We start from the raw sequence: 21,370 nt of genomic DNA on the forward strand, positions 1-21,370 counted from the left end.
ATGTTTGACTTGAATCTTTAGTAATAGCACTGAATTTTGGACAACCATTAATTCAACAAAGTTGACATGATCTAACCTATCTATTTATAAAAAAAACATTTATTTTTAATTTCCTTACCAATTCCCTAGAACAAATAATACATATTTCATTATTTCTAATTACCAAAACAACATAAACAATCTATAACTTTTATTCCTTATTAAATTAGGAAATAATCCATATACCCATGCTCTTCACTCATCTCTTTTATTTCCTACCAAAAACAACAAAAACAATTTGTGAACCCTTTTACACTTATTTTTATTTTTTTAGTCCCTTTGAGTATTTCCTCACTTTATAATTAAGGAAAACCATTTGTCTTTTACTTTCATTTCCCCTCTTTCCGCTTAACCAAATAAAGAAACAAATCAATAAAAATATTGAGGATCAAACTCACACATATAGAAAAGTCATCGATAGCACAAGATCATGATTCACAAGTGTTTATTTTTACAAAATAATAATAAATAATATATGACTACTCTAATATTTTAACATCGAGAATCTGATCTATACTTGCATAAGAGTTTTGCTTTCACTAATACCATAAGATTAATTATATTAGTAACCAATATTTTAACTTGAGTTTAAGTTGTATACATCGATTTTTTTATCATGAAATTATGTTTACTCATTTTATAACTAGGAACCTGTCTTATTTTTAAAAATTATAGAAACCTCATATTTTAAAGAGTTTTACTTATAAATATCCTATTGGTCGTACACATCCTCTCAAAATCAATCAAGGTACGAAATAAGATATGGTACATGGTACATCCACCCTTCTCGTATCCACTCATGAGATTACACAGAATATATTGCTATTGATATACAACTTAAACTCGATAACACATCATTAGATTAATAAAGGGTATTTAAGTCATAAATGTACGACCACTCTAAGCACACAATTTTTACTCATTCAATCACCCAAAAAACATAGGATTCTAGTTCTAGTCAAGGAAGGGTATTTAAGTCATAAAAAACTGTTTTACTCCATAACATACGCACATGGTGCAGTATAACCATTTTTATCACCATCATCATCATCTCTGTTTCATACCCCACCCCCACAAAACCCACCCACCCTACCCCTCGCCACCCCTACATCTCTGTCTCTATCTTTTTCCCTACTGTACTACTAGACCTCAATCAAATACTTTTTCAACTTTGACACCAAAGTCACAAAGCTTTCTTTTCTTCAGTGCACATTTCTTTACTTCTTTGTTCTGTTGCTGATTTTCATGCTTATGGAGAGCCAAGATCACAAAATGACAACCCCATCAGGTTTATTTCTCTTGTTTCTCTAATGGGTTTCTGAAAGTTTGTTTCTTTTTAGTTATTTTGTTAGTTTCTGTTTATGGGTGTACTGTTTCTTGATTTGGGTATTCAGGGGTTTTATTGAAGGATATCTACATTTCTCTTAACTTTGGGTTACTTTGTGGGAGTTTTGTGCTTGCATTTCTGTGTATATTGGTCAATGGGGTCTTGACTTGTGTTTAAATGAGTTTGTTGTGTATTGGGGAGTTGCAAAATGGGGGGTTTTTCTTAATTTTTCAAGAAGTGTATGTTGAATGTGTGAAATGTTTAATTTGTGTTTAGTTTTGGGTATTGGGAGTTGTGAATTGGGGTTTTTATGTAATCTTAAAGAGTATGTTTACATATATAAGCAGATATGTGTATGAATGTGTGAAATGTGTAGTTCATCCTCTTCTAGGATTATTATAAGCATTAGTTCTTGTTATTGCTCTGTGAATATTTGAGTTTTCATGTATAATTTATTGGGTTGGTTACGGGAGTTGTCTATCGGAAATTGCCTCTCTATCTCTACGATGTTAGGGGTAAGATCTTCGTACACTTTATTCTCCTCCGCCCCACTTGTGAGATTACACCAGGTATGTTGTTGTTATTGTTGGTAATGGGAGTTCTGAAATGAGATTTCTTGAATTCAGGGCATGAGAATCATGGGTCACATTTGTGTCATAAATGTAGTTGGCCTTTCCCAAACCCACATCCTAGTGCTAGACATAGAAGGGCACACAAGAAGGTCTGTGGAAAAATTGAAGGATATAAGCTTAGTGAATCCGAAGCAGGTAATTCTACCCATTCAGCCGTTTCTGATGACGAGCATCACTCAGATGGAGATCAGCAAACTCCAAGTGAGAAATCTTGAGCCTTTGCCATGAATGTAGTTTAGTTTCTCTTTTCTGGTGAAATTTTGTGTTTTTATGTGATCATGATTTTGGTTTTAGGTCCTATTGGTAAAAAGACCAGTGTTAAAGATGGTAGTAGCGGTGACAAATCATATCGATCAGAGGATGAAACTTTCTCTGATGCTGTCATGGAGTTTTCTGATAGTGGGATCAGCCCTGGCATGGAAGAGCGTCCGGAGGGTGTCAAAAGTTTGAACACGAATGTGAAAAAAGTTGATGATGAATTATTGAAGGCTGATGCAATTGGAGGTAAGCATAAAGGCAAATGATCACTCATGTTTATTTATGTGAAAGATCAAATGGCTTCTCAAATGGGCTGTATGTAATTATACTTACCAATGTATTGGTTGTTGGGGATTGCAGCCTTTTCCTAATTTCTGTTGTATTATGTGTTGCCGTGCACTTACCTTTCACAGAAAGGGGAAAAAATAAATCTTGTTTTGGGGAAGTTGGCTATTGCTATCTTGTCTTTTTCATCCTTTTTTTGGGTATCTTACTTGGGGAATCAGGTGAGATTGAGACAAGTAGTGCATGGAACTTGTCAGGCTTTGGAAATATTCTTCATAGATGATAAAACATGTATGGCACCTCATGCTCGAGAAACCCTCTAAGGTTATGGGAAAGCTCCCCCGGAATTAGGGCATGGGGAGTATTTATCCCTTCATAGAAGCCATTTAAATCATAAACTGAAGGGTTCTTAGTTTCAGAATTAATTGATAGGTGATAGGTCCCAATGTTGCTTGGACTCTTCAAAAATATCAACATGTGTGTCAAATACTCCAAAGGTAGTGCATTTTTGGAGTATCCTACACGGATGTGGCAACAATTTTGGAGAGTTTGAGCATCATCCTTTGATGTGTGCAAAGAGTAGAATATTGATAATGCTACTAGTCAAAGTTCAAAATGATGTCATTTTAATTCTTTCCCAATGTTAGAAGCTTGTCTCTGTTTCTCTTTATCAAACAAAGAATCTTGTCTCTGCTTCTAATTTTCCTTTTCCACATGTCGGAAATTGATTTTCCCTTCGACTTTGGTAATTGGTGAACCAATAAGGTTTGAGTCTAGGAATTCTTATTATGAATTCTAAATGAGATGGACGGATGAAGTTTTCTTATATTGGATATTCATTTCCATGAGTAACTTGACTATTTTATGGACTTTTTTGCTTATTTCCATTGTTTGAAATAATTTATACTGGATCTTTAAAACCTTATTTTTTCTGTCTTGAAGCTCTATGACAATCAGTGAATCCTCTCAACTTACAGTACTTATTATGGACAATCATTAAAATGCTTCTCATTAAAACCAGTGAACTCCCTTTATGATATTTCCTGAATCCGCTATTAATGCTGAACCTAGTAGCTGTGTCATTGAAGACTTTTGTGTCAGGTCTATTTAGGTGTCTCCCACAATTGTCAGCTTAAATTTGTTGTGGATTGTCATAGCTCCATGTGGGCCTGCTTCTGTGGTCCTCCTTAGGAAGAGTTTCCCCTTGAACAGTTGTATTACCCAAAATTATATGTGATCAGGAACTACCAAGACTGTAATAAAATGTGGTTTTAAGCAATATAGGGAGTATGAGATGATATTTCCTTGATAAGTGACTACATGGTTGAAATTGAAAGAAAGGATGATCAAGAATGGGAAGAATGGTAGAACGAAAACGATGATCAAGATTAGTGGGGGTTTTACCGTGTGCGCACCCAAAGGGTAGCGGCTGCGGGGTTCCCTTGTCGTCAAAAAAAAAAAAAAAAAAAAAAAAAAAAAAAAAAAAAAAAAAAAAAAACGATGATCAAGATTGGGAAGAATGCTAAAAATGAAGTTATCTGAATTGTTCCGTTCTTTTCGTTTCTTTTATCCAATGTGTCTCATTTCCCTTTTTGGGTGGGCAATGAGGCTTGGTAGTCAATAGGGGTGATCTGGTATCATTTGAACTGCACAACATCCTTGAATTTCCTTTCCGATGAATGTACTGAAATGCGACAATCTACGGAAAAAAGAGGAGTTCCTTCTTTGTGTCAAAAGCACCTTTAAATTTATTTATTAGTTTGATTTTAAGATAATTTTCTGCAACTTAATGTTCTTGTCAATTTGTGATCATTATGCTACCGTAACCTACATATATTAGTTTAAATCATTTTGGTTGTTTGTTCCTTAATTGTTTCATTCTGCTACTTACGTTTAGCAATCTGCCTTCACATTTAGAAGACTGCATTTCATTCATTAATTAATTACATTAATATGGATTTTATGAATTTGAGGTGCACTGTCTGGTTGTAGGTATCTCAGTTTCTGTAAATGACAAGCATCTCACTGCTGAAGTAAATGATCCAGAGTCACCTGAAAGTGCAACCAATCAGCCAGTGGCAGACAAATCTTTGGGTTCAAAACTTGACAGATCAGTTGACTTACAAGTGGACGCTAGTGCTGTTAAATCCGAGATCTCAGGGGATGCTTCTCTGCAGGAGATGAATGCACCTGAATCAATTGAAGCCAAACAAATGCAGATGTCTTCCGACCAGCCAAATGATTTGAAGGCGATAGAAGATATCAATGCCAATGAAGGTTTAGCTGATGCTGTTGAGGCTTCTGTCCAAGTGTCTCAATCAGTGGTATCTGATACAGATGAAAAGACATGCTATGAGTCAAAGCCACAGGAGGCAGAGGGAAAGTTTTCAGTTGTGGAGTCTAAGTTACTTGAGGCGGAGGATCAAGCCACAGAAAATGTTCCCAACAAAGCGGAACTACAGCATAGTGAGAGAGAAAATCCTGATTCTACGGAGTTGAAATTTGCCTTGTCCGAAGCTGAAGTTAAATCTTTAGATGGAGTGAATGTAGATAAGGAGCATGAGCAACATGATAAGGCGGAGCAGGACAAACAGAGAATCTCCATTGAACTTTCACCTAATGCACCTACATTGGAATCGAAAGCTGTTTTGTCTAATGAAATAGATGGTGGTCGTCAAATGGAGCTTTCTGACTCATCCAAAGCTGAGGAAGGGATGGAAGATGTGCATGTGGTGTCTTTGGCAAAAGATTTACCCGCATCAGACAACCCTGAATTGCTTAAAGATTTTAAAGACTACAATAAATACAAATCTAGTTTTCCATTGGATCTAGGCTCTTCTGAAGAAATTTGCTCTGTCAAAGATGACACTGTTGCTGCATCAGAGGTGACTCAGTCTTTTGTGGGCACTGGCAGGTCTGATGGAAGCATATCCTCAGTAGCTTTGGATGTTTCAGGGGATCAGGTTAGTGAAGAAAAGGTGGCGGTCTCTGCAGAGGGTATAACAGATTCAAGCGGATTATCATCCAATCCAAATACCTTCGAGTGTGGAGTGTCGAGTATTCTGAACTCCAATGGTCTTCAAGAACCTGAAGACTCTTTAAAGAATTCTCTTTCAGATGCCAATCAAGAAGATGCCAAGCAATCAGCAAACGTTGATGATCCTGCAATTGAAAGAACCGAAGAAACAAGTTTTACCATGGAAGAGGAGAACAAGTGTGGACATCCAGAAAATGAGCTTCTTGCAAACAATGAAACAACCCCTGTAGCCATTTCTTGTTTATCTGAAGCTATTCAAACTACGGTCACTCTCGGAGGAAGTGACCATGGCGAACATGTAAAGGTCGGAACCGAATGCCCAATTGGAGCTGGGGGTGAAACTGAGAAAGAAAGGACTGAGGAAAAGCTGGTAGGAGTTTCTGAAGGTGATAAAACTATCTGCCCAGTTGGAGGACATAATGACCGTGCTATAGTCACAGACACAACTGTGCATGAAAGCAGGGAAGAAATTTTTCATGAAGCCTCTGAAGACGTGTCAATTAGCAATGATGCCAAAGCATTGGAGTCTGCAAGTGTAACTGGATTGGATTCCAAAGTAATCAGTGATTGTGATGTGAAAGAGCCCGCTGGTTTGAACAGTCGTGTTGTTGATACTGATTTGAACAATCGTGTTGTTGATACTGATTTGAACAATTCTGTTGGTGATACTGATTTGAACAATCATGTTGTCGATACTGATTTGAACAATCGTGTTGTCGATAACTCCCCTGCAGGAGATGTCCTTAAAAGTGCCACTGGTGTCATTTCATCAGCCTCACAGAATGAGGGTGATGACAAGCTCATAAAACAGAACGAAACTGTTTCTGCAATGGATACACCAATTTCATCGAGTAGCAGAGCCGATAGCTTGGATGCCAACTGGGGTTCTATATCAGGTATAATCACATTTGTTTCCTCTGTATAGATATATCAAATGATGAAAAGAATTTATTGGAAGTCAATTTTGGTTGCCCTTTGTCATTGTACAAAGGTTCAAAATGAGTTTTTTTCTTTAAAAAATCTCTTTCTAATACATTCTGCTGGTTGTGATGAAACAGTTCTTTCTACCCAGTCCGAGTCCACAGCCATTCCTGATGCGGAAACAACTGATACTCAAAGATTCGAGAAGTCGGAGCATGACTTGCAGAAACCAACTTCTCTCTCTGAGTTATAGATATATCAAATGATGAAAAGAATTTATTGGAAGTCAATTTTGGTTGCCCTTTGTCATTGTACAAAGGTTCAAAATGAGTTTTTTTCTTTAAAAAATCTCTTTCTAATACATTCTGCTGGTTGTGATGAAACAGTTCTTTCTACCCAGTCCGAGTCCACAGCCATTCCTGATGCGGAAACAACTGATACTCAAAGATTCGAGAAGTCGGAGCATGACTTGCAGAAACCAACTTCTGGATCTGAGGAGTGCCATCCTGACAAGTCGGATGTTTATGAGCCTCCGTCTTTCATGACATTGGTTGAATCGGGTGAAAGTAGTGCTAACAAGAAAGCCACTGCTTCTGAGATTGAAACACAGCTGAACGCTCAACAGCCGAAAACAGAATCTCTTAAAGCAGGGTGGTTCCCTTCTATTACGAATGTGGTGAATGAATCTCAAGGGAGAAAGAAGAATGAGGAGATAATTGCAAAAGTCACAAACTGGAGCACAGGGAAGCAGCAACACACTCCCTTGAAAAGTCTACTTGGTGAAGCCAGATCTCCCAACGTAAAACAAGTTCTGCCATCAGCTAACAAGAAAGATGAAACTGCCAGTACTAAGACAACGACAGTGAACTCGATTCTGAGCTCAGAGGCACCAACTGCTGTCAGTAAAGAGGCGGAGAAAGAATGGAATTCTCCTGCGAGGTATCCTGTTGACATCAAGAAGGAAAAGAGGAAGACAAAACCATATTGGGTACCATTTGTTTGCTGCTCTTCAGTACATCAAGATGCGTAGTTCCTTTGTTGCGTGAATTCGACTATATATATATATTCTTCTCTATATTAGGCTGTGTGCGTTTGAATTCCTTAATTAGACAAAATGTTTCAACTGCAGAGGGACTGTTCTTGTTTCTACATGTATATTTGGATGCATAGGTAATTGCTTTGGGCAAAATATGGCCTATTTTGACTATCTCCTATTTCTGCTGCATGCAATTTAATCTTTTCTTCATATGATGTTCATAGCATTCTGAGGGCGTCTAGCCAGCTTTCGCGCACCTTGATGAATATAATTCCTTGGGATATAGGTACTCATGAATTTGCATAGAGGCAATTACTTTCCAGATTTAAGGCAATTGATTAAAACATTTGTTTAAGTAGTTTAATTTCCATTTGTCTTCGGCGTGTAATCTTATAAATGAAGTTTGGGAAGGTAGTGTATACGTCTTATCCCTGCCTTGGGTGGCAAAGAGCCTAAAAATAAGTTATACATGGGGAAAAGTTTGTATCTATACAAAATAAGGCCCGTCATTACCATGACTTAAAATGTATTTCTAGGTAGGGGCTGATCTAGATTCTAGAGTACGGTCTAAATGTCACGTGACCTTATTAGTTTTCATTTATCTTTTATATTAACAAAAAAAATCAAATTAATACTTATAAATATCTAATAGTAGTTTCAGTTATTATTATCTATTAATATAATTTGAGATTTTCATAAAAGTTCATAAACTTCAAATTCTGAATCGCCTCTGTGCAGTTGTAGACAACAAAATGATATTCTTTCTGTTCTCAATCTCTCTTCCTATTATTCTCATTTTTCTTCTTCATAAGAACAAAATGAGTAGAAAAACCATTCTGCCACCAGGTCCTTTAGGGTTACCTTTTATTGGAAATTTGCATCAATTTGATTGTTTAAATCCTCGTCTTTATTTTTGGAAACTTTACCAAAAATATGGAAAAATATTCTCATTGAAAATTGGATCTGTTACTATGGTAGTAATTTCTTCAGCAAAATTAGCAAAAGAGGTAACCCAAATACAAGATTTAACATTTTGTAGTAGACCCTCTTTTGTTGGCCAACAAAAAGTATCTTACAATGGTAGTGATATTTGCTTTTCACCTTACAATGACTATTGGAGAGAAATCCGAAAAATATGTGTTGTTCATTTGTTCAGTCTCAAGAAAGAGCAACTTTTTAGACCGATTCGTGAAGATGAAGTCTCAAGAATGATCAAGAAAATATATCAACAAGCAGCCGCTTCACAAATTACAAATTTGAGTAATATATTGACTTCACTAACAAGTACAATAATTTGTAGAATTGCTTTTGGTATTAGGTATGATGAAGAAGCACATGAAAAGAGAAGATTTGATGAACATTTAGCTTTGTCACAAGAGATGGCGGCAACCTTTTTTGTCTCTGATTATTTTCCTCTCTTAGGATGGATGGATAAACTCTCCGGAAAAATAAGTAGACTCGAGAAGAATTTTAAGATTTTGGATGAGTTTTATCAAGAACTCATTGACCAACATTACAATCCCAATAGGCCAAAATCCATGGAAGGAGATATTATTGATATTTTATTAGAGTTAAGAAAAGAGCAATCAACTCCATTTGATCTCACTTTGGACAACATTAAAGCAATTCTCACGGTAAGTGATCAATAATTTGAATATAAATTTCTAAAATTATCAAAATAGGCTTACTATTTGTAGACATTGTTGACTAACTTTATATCGTTAGTGTACACAAGTTAAACTCACACATTAATACGTACATTAGAAACTTCTTACATGATTTGACAATCTCTTTCATTTGTATAGGATATATTTTTTGGTGGAACAGAAACTAGTGCAGTTCCAATAATTTGGGCAATGACAATGTTGATTAAAAATCCAAAAGCAATGAAGAAAGTTCAAAAAGAAATCAGAAAAACAATTGGGAACAAAGGCATTGTGAATGAAGATGATGTTCAAAACATGCCTTATCTCAAAGCAGTGATAAAAGAGACATTTAGATTATATCCACCTTCTCCACTCCTAATGCCAAGAGAATCAATACAAAAATCTACACTAGAAGGGTATGAAATTCAACCAAAAACTGTAGTTTATGTGAACACATGATGATCGGAAGGGATCCTGAAATATGGGAAAATCCAGAAGAATTTATACCTGAGAGATTTTTAAATAGTGATATTGATTATTTCAAGGGGCAAAATTTTGAGTTGATTCCATTTGGAGCTGGTAGAAGAGGTTGTCCAGGTATCTAATGGTAGATGTATAATCTACACGATGAGTTTTTCCAAACAATTTTATAATTATAATTAAAGTTTAAATTTTGAATTTGTCTCTTTACAGCTGTTTCACTTGGTGTTGCAACGGTGAATCTTGTACTTCCAAATCTTCTTTATGCATTTGATTGGGAATTGCCTTATGGGATCATGAAAGAAGAAATTGACACAACTATTATGCCTGGACTTGGCATGCATAAGAAAAATGATCTTTGCCTTGTCCCAAAAAAATATCCATACACCTAGCTCTAGTCATATAATATGTGTTTTAATATACCCCTTAACATATGGGAATAGTATTTTCCATTACCTATGTTTAATATGGTACTCATTATTTTGTGCTTGATCACTTCTATTATAATGTTTTTGATAATAAAATAACATTTATATATACCATGTTATTGAGAACATAATTCTTGTAGTGAGAGAATATTATTACTAATATTTTCATTTTATTCCATATTCTATCTCGTATAAATAATACATATTATTTTATATAATTTATAAGCTTATTATTTATAAACAAATTAAATTAAATTAAATTAGTTCATAATTCACCATGTTCACAACACATCGTCTAAGCAACAAGATGCATTTTTAAATAATCATAAATCAAGATTGCACCATAAAATTTAACATATATATATTTTTTCTTTTTAGATTAAACACTTAGATCTGAATTATAGAAATTTATCCGTATCATGTGTTTATATCAAACTATATATATCATTTACCATAGTTGATTGATTTAATGAAGGGAAATTAATGTATAGTACAATTAACCACGATTAAGTGAAGACAAAGTCTACGCGAAAACACATATTATATATATATATACACACACACTAGACTTGGAGATTAATACAAGGCATTTTGTTCTAATACAAATTATGAGTTCAAATTTAATATTTTAATTTTAGTAATTTTTTATGTATAAATATATATTCCGTGTAAATATACAACTAGATTTAGATGAACCCCCTAGTTGGTCCTCATTGTCCATACTGATACGTGCTATAAAGCTCATTTCCATCACAAAATAGGCCATATATATATAGCCTAAGAGTTTTCTATGTCACTTTCATGGCTTATTTGTTTTGGAGATTTCTTGTTGCCTAAAAGTTGATTTGAGTGCTACGTAGGGGGATGATTTAGAGTATCGTCTACGAGTTCAGCTCATTAATTTTTATTTAAGTTAACCTTATATATATATATTATTAAATTGATTAAAAAGGAATTGGAGAAAGCACTTCAACTTAATTTTAAAAGTATTAAAATGCTCCCAAAACCAACAATATTTATATATATCTAACTGTGAATTCAGTTCTTAATGTATATTAATTTAAACTCTTTTATAAATTCATCAACTTTAAATTCTAAATCTACCGATAATGATGAGATAAACATAATTTTCATCATGCAAAGCCTCCGCTTTCTCATTTCCCTTTGCAATTTATTCTATTTTTAAAATTAAAAGTTCAAATTTATTATTTTAATTTTGATGAATTTAAAATATAAATATAAGTTCTACATAAATATTGAACTAGATTTAGATGAACCCTACATCTGCCAATGGTCCTCATTTCTATCATAATAAAATATGCCATATACTGCCTAGCTATATGACTTTTTTATATCACTTAGTTTTCATGTAATTATAATAGGTAGGTCGGTATCAGTTTACCTCAAGATATATACATGTTGCATAAAATTTGATCTTGTATAAATATCTATACGTGTGAACTCAGTTATTATTGTATATTAACTTAAGATCTTTATAAACGTCGTGTACAACTTAAACGATGGTCCCAAAATCGGGGCATTTGTGCAATTCACTTGTTTATATTCTTATCGTCTACATAAGATACATTTATATTTATTTATACATTTCAAGTGACTAGTTTTTTGTGCAGGACAATAAAATGATGTTCTTTCTATTCTCATTAGCTCTTTCTATTATTTTCATTTTTCTTCTTCATAAAGCCAAAATGAGTAGAAAAACCTTTCTACCACCAGGTCCATTAGGGCTACCTTTTATTGGAAATTTGCATCAATATGATAGTTTAAACCCTCATCTCTATTTTTGGAAACTTTCCCAAAAATATGGAAAAATATTCTCATTGACAATTGGATCTTCCACTATGATAGTAATTTCTTCAGCAAAATTAGCAAAAGAAGTACTGAAAACACAAGATTTAACATTTTGTAGTAGACCTTCTTTTCTTGGCCAACAAAAATTGTCTTACAATGGTCATGATATTGCCTTTGCACCTTACAATGAATATTGGAGGAAAATGCGAAAGGTTTGTGTTGTTCATTTATTCAGTCTCAAAAAAGTGCAATCTTTTAGTCTAATTCGTGAAGATGAAGTATCAAAAGTGATCAAGAAAATATCTCAACAAGCAGCCGCTTCACAAATTATAAATTTGAGCGACATAGTGATTTCACTAACAAATACAATTATTTGTAAAATTGCTTTTGGTATTAGGTATGATGAAGAAACACATGAAAAAAGGAAATTCGCTGAACTTTCCACTATGGCAGAAGAGCTGATGACACATTTTTTTTTCTCGGATTATTTTCCTATGTTCGGTTGGCTTGATAAATTATTTGGAAATATTAGTAGACTTGAGAAGAATTTTAATGATTTAGATGAGTTTTTTGAAGAACTCATTAACCAGCATCTCAATCCCAATAGGCCAAAATCAATGGAAGGAGATATTATTGATCTTTTGCTTCAATTAAGGAAAGAACAATCAACTTCAATTGATCTTACTTTGGATAACATAAAGGGCATTCTCATGGTAAGTAATCAACTGTATATTTCTATAACCAATATATGCATGTAGGTAAAAATTTAATTTACATATATATGGATAATATACCTACACTACACCAAAATGATTTTAATTAGCGGCAACTAAATAGCAGTAATAGCTTACTTGCTGCTAAATATGTATTTTTAGCGGCAATTAACACTCTTTGTAAATGTCCTAAAGCCTATAGCGACATTGAATCCAATAGCAATAAACTAATGCCGGTAAAGACTTTAACACTCTTTGTTATATATATATTTATATTAATGTGTATATTTATTGCCGCTAAAAGCTATTTTTACTAATAATTTTGTAAAAAAACAAACACTTTATATTGGAATTAGGTATACATAAATTTAAATCTTATCTCCTAAATATACTGAATTAGGCATACTATATCTAGTACAATATTGACTAACTTATATCAATATTAGTGTACACAAGTTAAACTCGCACATAGATACTTACTTGTATCTCCTATATTGCTTTTGGGAATTTCTAATGATTTGACAATATCTTTCATTTTCCTCTAAATTTGATTATTTTGTAGGATATATTAACGGGTGGAACAGACACTAATGCAGTTGCAGTAATATGGTCAATGACAGCCTTAATGAAAAATCCAGAAGTCATGAAGAAAGTTCAAGAAGAAATTAGGAAATCAATTAGGATTAAAGGCATTGTGAATGAAGATGATATTCAAAACATGCCTTACTTCAATGCAGTGATAAAAGAGATATTTAGATTATATCCACCAGCTCCACTTCTAGTGCCAAGAGAAGCAATGGAAAAATCCATACTAGAAGGGTATGAAATTCAGCCGGGAACTATAATTCATGTAAACTCATGGGCAATTGCAAGGGATCCTGAAATATGGGAAAATCCAGAAGAATTTATACCCGAGAGATTCTTGAATTGTGATATTGATTTCAAGGGCCAAAATTTTGAGTTGATTCCATTTGGAGCAGGTCGAAGAGGTTGTCCAGGTATTCCATAAGATTTATAATTTACACTATAAATCCAATTGATCCCACAATTTACTTATTTAAATTATAGATTTTACATTAAATCATCTAAAAAGAACTAGAAATAACATTAAAAAATGGGATAGCAACAAGCCTAAACCATTTAAACTATCTAATTTACACAATATGTACAAATTATATATGTAGTGTATACTTTATATCAAATATACATATATGATACATATAATATGTATATATTTATACACAATATATATACTATATTAGTATATATGTTGTGTATATATACTTCGACCACATTAATATACTAGTTGTCTATAGATTATATATCTATAATGTTCCCTTTAAAATCATCTTTCAATTATAAAGATTAAATCTTGAATTTGTCTCTGTAGGTATTGCACTTGGTGTTGCAACGATAAATCTTATACTTTCAAATCTTCTTTATGCATTTGATTGGGAATTGCCTCATGGGATGATAAAAGAAGACATTGATACAGATGGTTTGCCTGGACTTGCCATGCATAAGAAAAATGCTCTTTGCCTTGTCCCTAAAAATTATACCCACACATAAACATATATAAGTTACTCCGTTTTAATATACCCTTAACATATGTGCAGAGTGTTTAATATTATTATTATTATTGTCTATGTTTAATATGGTACGCGTTGTTTTGAGCTCGATCACTTCAGTTATAATGTTTGTTTTAATAAATTTCACTTCGAGCTATGAAGGAACTAGGTGATTGTTTATAAAAATTAGCATGTTTTTATGTAAAATATTGAAGTGTGTTCCTAGTTCAACATTTATATGTACCGTGTTATTTATAACGTATATAATTTATAGTAATTAACCACAATTAAGTGAAAAAAATCGATGTGCATACTATAACTTTAGCATAAGCTCCCGAATATATTTAGCAACTTTCACATATAGCAAACATAAAAATCATATTTGTATGTTATAGCTATAGTTTGCATAATTGCGCTCCATAACAAATTTTATTTTGCTATGTAGTTTTTGATTTGTATAATTCGCTAGATACGTCCAATTTTATACAAATTGTTCAGTTTTGTATAAATTCATTTATACATTGTAATTTGTATAATAAGATTTGTATTTGTATAATTATAAGTGTATAGGACGAAAATATATGTATTTGTATTTGTATATACACTTTTCTCTCGCTTTTATACAAATACAAACACATTTTATACATTTGTATACTGAATGGGTAATTGTATACCAAAAATGACTAATTGTATACCGAACCAGATCACAAAAAAATGGGATGTTTGTTGCGAATAACAAATAAAATAAACTATGACTATATCATTTAATTTGAATTAATAGTTTGCTGTTTCATATAATTTTCCCAATATTTAGCAACTTTCACATATAGCAAACATAAAATTAATCATATTTGTATGTTATAGCTATAATTTGCATAATTGCGCTCCATAACAAATTTTATGTTTGCTATCATTCCGAACCAAGCTAGATGAAAATTACTCTTATTAAAGAAACAAGTAATTAATCGAATACTTTTTCGATATTAGTTCTCTTTCATCGATTTTTCAAGAATCCGAACAAACTACTACCAAGTTAGTAAGTAATTAGAAAAACATAATTTTCATCATGCAAAGCCTCCACTTTCTCATCTCCCTTTGCAATTTATTCTATTTTTAAAACTATAAGTCTAAATTTATTATTTTAATTTTGGTGAATTTTTACGCATAAATATATGTTCTGCGTTAATATTCAACTAGATTTAAATGAACCGCATCCGCCTTTATTGACATGTGCTATAAAACTCATTTCTATCATAAAATATGGCATATACACTCTAGCTATGACTTTTTTTTTTATGTCATATAGCTTTCATGACTTATATGTATTTATATAGGTAGTTAGATATCAGTTTACATCAAGATACATGTTGGGTAAAATTTGATTTGAGTGACAGGCAGGGCTAATTTAGAGTATCGTCTGTGGGTTTACATGAATTCTTCTTAAAGCCAAAATAAGTAGAAATACAAGTGTGCCACCTGGTCCTTTAGGTTTGCCAATCATTGGAAATTTACATCAATTTGATAGTTTAACCCCTCATATCTATTTTTGGAAACTCTCCAAGAAATATGGAAAAATCTTCTCATTGAAATTTGGCTCTACTTCAATAGTTGTAGTTTCTTCAGCAAAACTAGCAAAAGAAGTAATGAAGACACAAGATTTAACATTTTGTAGTAGACCCTCTATTTTTTCCTTGAATAAATTGTCTTACAATGGTCATGATTTTGCTTTTGCACCTTTTAATGAATATTGGAGAGAAATGAGAAAAAATTGTAGTGCTCATTTATTTAGTCTCAAGAAAGTACAATCCTTTAGTCCAATCCGTGAAGATGAAGTGTTAAGAATGATAAAAAAAATATCGCTTCAAAAATCACCAACTTGAGCACAATATTGATTTCACTAACAAGTACTATTATTTGTAGAGTTGCTTTTGGCATTAGGTATGATGAAGAAGCACATGAAAGGAGGAGATTTGATGAACTTCTAATTGAGACTCAAGCAATGCTGGCTAGCTTCTTTGTTTCTAATTATTTTCCTTCTTTGAGTTGAATTGATAAACTTACTGGATTGACTAATAGACTTGAGAAAATTTTCAAGGATTTGGATGAGTTTTATGAAGAACTCGTTGACCAGCATGTTGATCCCAATAGGCCAAAATCTATGAAAGGTGATATTCTTGATCTTTTGGTCCAATTGAATAATGATAAATCACTACCAGTTGATGTCACTTTGGAGGATATAAAAGCACTTGCCATGGTAATTTTCTGTATATCTTAAATTAATCTACTTATACACAATTATTGTCAATCTATCGTAATCCTCCTCTTCTACCCTACTCGGATAACGCTTTGAACAAGTTCATATAGGTGGAGTTTTTAACTATGTTAGTACATGTATTTTGAATATAATTAGTTTTATTAGAGATTTATATATAGGCTGGTTAAAAAAAATTGAGAACTTTTTAGTGTTTAAGACCCTATTTTTTTACTAGTCAGAGTTCTATTTTTTAATTTTAATTTTATAATATTAGACAAAGATATTTAAATGGAGAGATTATCAAAGATACATTTACTGTCAATAGATTTTTCATCAGTTAGCAAATAATATTTATTTCCATAAAAACATTTAGTAGCAATACATTCGGAGTTGTTAAAGCCTTTAGCGATATTTATACATAACGTGCTGGTTATAAATACCCATATTACGCAAAATAATTATCACAAAATTCTTTATTTGTTTGAGCGTAAAGAAAATTGGGAAACATTTTCGATAGATAATGTCTTTTTATTCCCTTGAAACTTTCTCATGAATATTCATGATCAATTGACAATTTTTATTTCTTGTTGTGTCAATTTCTTTGTAGAACATGTTAGTTGCAGGATCAGAGACTAGCGCGGCTGCAATAGTATGGGCAATGACAGCCTTAATGAGAAACCCAAGAGCTATGAAGAAAGTTCAAGCGGAAATCAGATAATCAATAGGGAAAAAAGGCATTGTGAATGAAGATGGTGGAGGGATATGAAATTCAGCCAGGAACGCAACCACAATTTATGTTAACTTTTGGGCTATTGCAAGAGATCCCGAGATATGGGATAATTCAAATGAATTTATTCCTGAAAGATTTCTGAATAGCGATATTGATTTTAAAGGACAAAATTTTGAATTAATTTCATTTGGAGCTGGACGAAGAGGATGTCCAGCTATTACACTTGGGGTTGCCATTGTGGAACTTGCATTGTCAAATTTTCTTTAAGCATTTAATTGGAAGTTGCCACATGGCATGAGAAAAGAAGACATTGACACAACTTCTAGGCCTGGAATTGCAATGCATAAGAAGATAGATCTTTGCCTTATTCCTACAAATTATCTCTGGACTATACTCAGATATGGATATAAGGCGAGTTCTGTGATATTGATTGAAATTATTTATGCAGGTCCAAAGCATATTTAGAATATGTACACAAAATAAAATTATTTTAACTTATCGACTCTAAATTCTGGATTTGTCTTTCGCTCCACCTAGTCCCAGGAGTGTTGTATTTTGGTTCTTTATGGGAGTTGGGCAGCTGAATTTTAAGAAGGAACACCTTTATATTCTGCATGTGCAATAAATAACTAAATATATATGCTAACTGACGCATTATTTTCACTGCCAAAAAAGTTACTATTTTTTCATTCAAATTTTCTGTTGTTCAATGAAAAGAAAAAAAATCAGGCATGGGTTATGTTGACAATACAATTAAAGTACTAAAAAAAATGCTTTCTCTAACAGCTTAATCTTTTAGGTCAGATAGTCACACACTTTAACATGACTATTTCCACAAATATTTCAATTGAATCAATGAGGTACATAGATATCAGTTTACATCAAGATACGTATCTTAATTTATTTTGGAGATTTCTTTTTGCAATTCAAAGAAGATAAGTGGTTTGCAGAGGTTGCATAAAAGTTGATTTGAGTGATAGGCAGGGGCTGATCTATATGTGAACTGAAATATATTGTATATTAACTTAAGATCTTTATAAACTTCGTCTACAACTTAAATGATGGTCCCAAAATAAGGGCATTTGTGTACATCACTTGTTTTTATAGTTTTATGGTCTACCTAAGATCCATTTATATGTAAGGCATGTCAAGTGATGACTAGTTTTTTGTACAGTTGTGTACAGCAAAATGATGCTCTTTCTATTCTCAGTAGCTCTTTCTATTAGTCTCATTTTTCTTCTTCTTAAAGCCAAAATAAGTAGAAATACAAGTGTGCCACCTGGTCCTTTAGGTTTGCCAATCATTGGAAATTTACATCAATTTGATAGTTTAACCCCTCATATCTATTTTTGGAAACTCTCCAAGAAATATGGAAAAATCTTCTCATTGAAATTTGGCTCTACTTCAATAGTTGTAGTTTCTTCAGCAAAATTAGCAAAAGAAGTGTTGAAAACACAAGATTTAGTATTTTGTAGTAGACCTTCTCTTATTGGGCAACATAAATTGTCTTACAATGGTCATGATATTGGTTTTGCACCTTACAATGAATATTGGAGAGAAATGAGAAAAATTTGTATTGTTCATTTATTTAGTCTCAAGAAAGTACAATCTTTTAGTCCAATTCGTGAAGACGAAGTATCAAGAATGATCAAAAAAATATCTCAACAAGCTACAACTTCACAAGTAACCAACTTGAGCACTATGTTATATTCACTAACAACTACTATTATTTGTCGAGTTGCTTTTGGTATTAGGTATGATGAAGAAGCACATGAAAGGAGGAGATTTGATGAACTTTTAATTGAGACTCAAGCAATGATGGCTAGCTTCTTTGTTTCTAATTTTTTTCCTTCTTTAAGTTGGATTGATAAACTTACTGGATTGACAGATAGACTTGAGAATAATTTCAAGAACTTGGATAATTTTTATGAAGAACTCATTGAGCAACATCTTAATCCCAAGAGGCCAAAATCCATGGAAGGGGACATTCTTGATCTTTTGCTTCAATTGAAGAAAGAGAAATCAACTCCAATTGATCTCACTTTGGAGGATGTAAAAGCACTTGCCATGGTAATCTTGTATATTTATGTTAGTACATGTACTTTGAGTCTTTTTTTTTTTTTTGATTTTCCATTTGGTGTCCGGAGCCCACATTGGAGCCTCAACTATATCCGGATCACGCACTGCAAGGCCCATTCGGGGGTGGTGCTCCCAACATGATTTTCTCCATACCCGTTGAGACTTCCTCATGAATTGACAATTTATGTCTTTTTTGTGTGTCAATTTCTTTGTAGGACGTGTTAGTTGCAGGATCAGACACAAGCGCGGCTGTAATAGTATGGGCGATGACAGCCTTAATGAGGAATCCAAGAACCATGAAGAAAGTTCAAGCGGAAATTAGACAATCTATTGGAAAGAAAGGCGTTGTGAATGAAGATGACATCCAAAACATGCCTTATTTTAAAGCAGTAATAAAGGAGACATTACGATTATATCCATCAGCTCCACTCTTCCTACCAAGAGAATCAATGAAAAAGTCCATACTAGAAGGATATGAAATTGAGTCAGGAACCACAATTTATGTTAACTTTTGGGCAATTGCAAGAGATCCCGAGATATGGGAGAATTCAAATGAGTATTCCTGAGAGATTCCTGAATAGCGATATTGATTTTAAAGGACAAAACTTTGAGTTAATTCCATTTGGAGCTGGACGAAGAGGATGTCCAGCTATTACACTTGGGGTTGCCATAGTGGAACTTGCATTGTCAAATCTTCTTTATGCATTTGATTGGAAGTTTCCTTGTGGAATGAGAAAAGAGGACATTGATACAACTGTTAGGCCAGGAATTGTAATGCATAAGAAGATAGATCTTTGCCTTATACCTACAAATTATCTCTAGATTATATTCAAATACGGATATAAGGCGAGTTTTGTGATATCAATTGAAATCATGTAAAAAATAAATTATTCTCAAGCTAAACATATTTAGAATACATACATGTAATAAGTTATTCTCATGCTAAACTTATCGACCGACTCTAAGTTATGAATTTGTCTTTCTCACTCCACCTAGTTCTTGAAGGAACACCTTTATATTACGTAAATAAATAAATATATGCTACTGGTAGTAATTGCTGCATTTTCGCTACTAAAAAAGTTACTATTTTATCATTGAAATTTTCTACTGAAAAATATTTAATGACTATTTTTATAAATATTTTAATTGAATCATGAGAAAAGAAAAAATAGTAGTAGTATTTTAACACGGAATTATTAGAAAGCTTCTCAATATTTCAACATGATTCTATTTTTCAGTGTGCGTTATAATTTTAGTATGCTGGTTCGTTGAAAAAATATATCATATTTTATGACATAAAATTAATTGAAAAGGAAGAAGCAACAAATGAGAAGATGGTAAAGCTTAAACTATACTGTAAACGTGAAAATTAATTCAAAATTGGAAAAGACAATTACGTACCTTAGTCCTTAGTACTTTTTTTTTAAAAAAAATTCCCAGTGACTATCTGAGTGTGTTATACGTACCTTAGTAGTTGTAAGATTTGGAAGGGAGAAAACATTCTCAATAATATTTTTATTCTTACTTCATATTATATCTCATATAAAATTATAGAAGTTTAATTTAACTTAATAAGGTATTTTTGATAAACAAAATAAAAATGGCAATCAGATGCGTGTTTAAAAGTTCTATTTATATTAATTTAAACCATCCAAATGACCTGTTAATTTGTGAAACACATCTTCACAAATGACCCTCAAAGAATGGATAAATATCTTATGAGGAAAGAATCAAAGGAAGGACAGAATTGTACTCACAATCTTGATCAATAAAATTAGTTTCTTCATACTTTATTTGTGATTGCAATTTATTTTCTATCACTTTAAATTCTTTTGCAAATAAATTGGCACGCCCAGTGGGACCAAATCTGCTTTTCATCTCTTCTCTCACAAATCAAATCTGCAAATCTGAAGTCACAAAACCGCAAAGGTAGAAGAATGAGTACTTCAAGTCTCGAGTTTCATCAAGTCTACACTCCGACAAACCTTGAAGCATGGACATTTGTAGACATTTAAATTTTGTAGAACTCTACAAGATGTGTTCAATTCAAGTAGATATTCTACAAAGTGTGTTCAATTTCAATTAGGATTCTTGGAGGCTATTTAACCCTAAACCTTATTTCATGCCT

At 32.8% G+C, this 21,370-nt stretch overlaps 2 protein-coding genes and 2 pseudogenes across 2 annotated transcripts; all 4 read left to right on the plus strand.

The window, feature by feature from the left end:
• Positions 1-1,137: 1,137 nt before the first annotated feature.
• On the plus strand, positions 1,138-7,706 carry LOC102585759 (uncharacterized). The gene is made up of 6 exons (XM_006358760.2): positions 1,138-1,327; positions 1,993-2,199; positions 2,293-2,502; positions 4,534-6,474; positions 6,637-6,729; positions 6,979-7,706. The coding sequence occupies exons 1-6, from the start codon at positions 1,285-1,287 to the stop codon at positions 7,527-7,529; spliced, it is 3,045 nt and encodes a 1,014-aa protein (XP_006358822.2). The 5' UTR covers positions 1,138-1,284; the 3' UTR covers positions 7,530-7,706.
• Positions 7,707-8,287: 581 nt separating this feature from the next.
• On the plus strand, positions 8,288-10,080 carry LOC102586093 (cytochrome P450 83B1-like; annotated as a pseudogene).
• Positions 10,081-11,729: 1,649 nt separating this feature from the next.
• Positions 11,730-14,213, plus strand: LOC102586423 (cytochrome P450 83B1-like). Its single transcript, XM_006358761.2, has 3 exons — positions 11,730-12,611; positions 13,174-13,609; positions 14,002-14,213. Exons 1-3 carry the CDS (start codon positions 11,730-11,732, stop codon positions 14,178-14,180), a joined length of 1,497 nt encoding a protein of 498 aa, XP_006358823.1. The 3' UTR covers positions 14,181-14,213.
• Positions 14,214-18,351: 4,138 nt separating this feature from the next.
• On the plus strand, positions 18,352-20,160 carry LOC102589480 (cytochrome P450 83B1-like; annotated as a pseudogene).
• The last annotated feature ends 1,210 nt before the right edge of the window (positions 20,161-21,370 follow it).

The sequence above is a fragment of the Solanum tuberosum genome, unplaced genomic scaffold (assembly GCF_000226075.1).
Source record: "Solanum tuberosum cultivar DM 1-3 516 R44 unplaced genomic scaffold, SolTub_3.0 scf00280, whole genome shotgun sequence".
Lineage (NCBI taxonomy): Eukaryota > Viridiplantae > Streptophyta > Magnoliopsida > Solanales > Solanaceae > Solanum > Solanum tuberosum.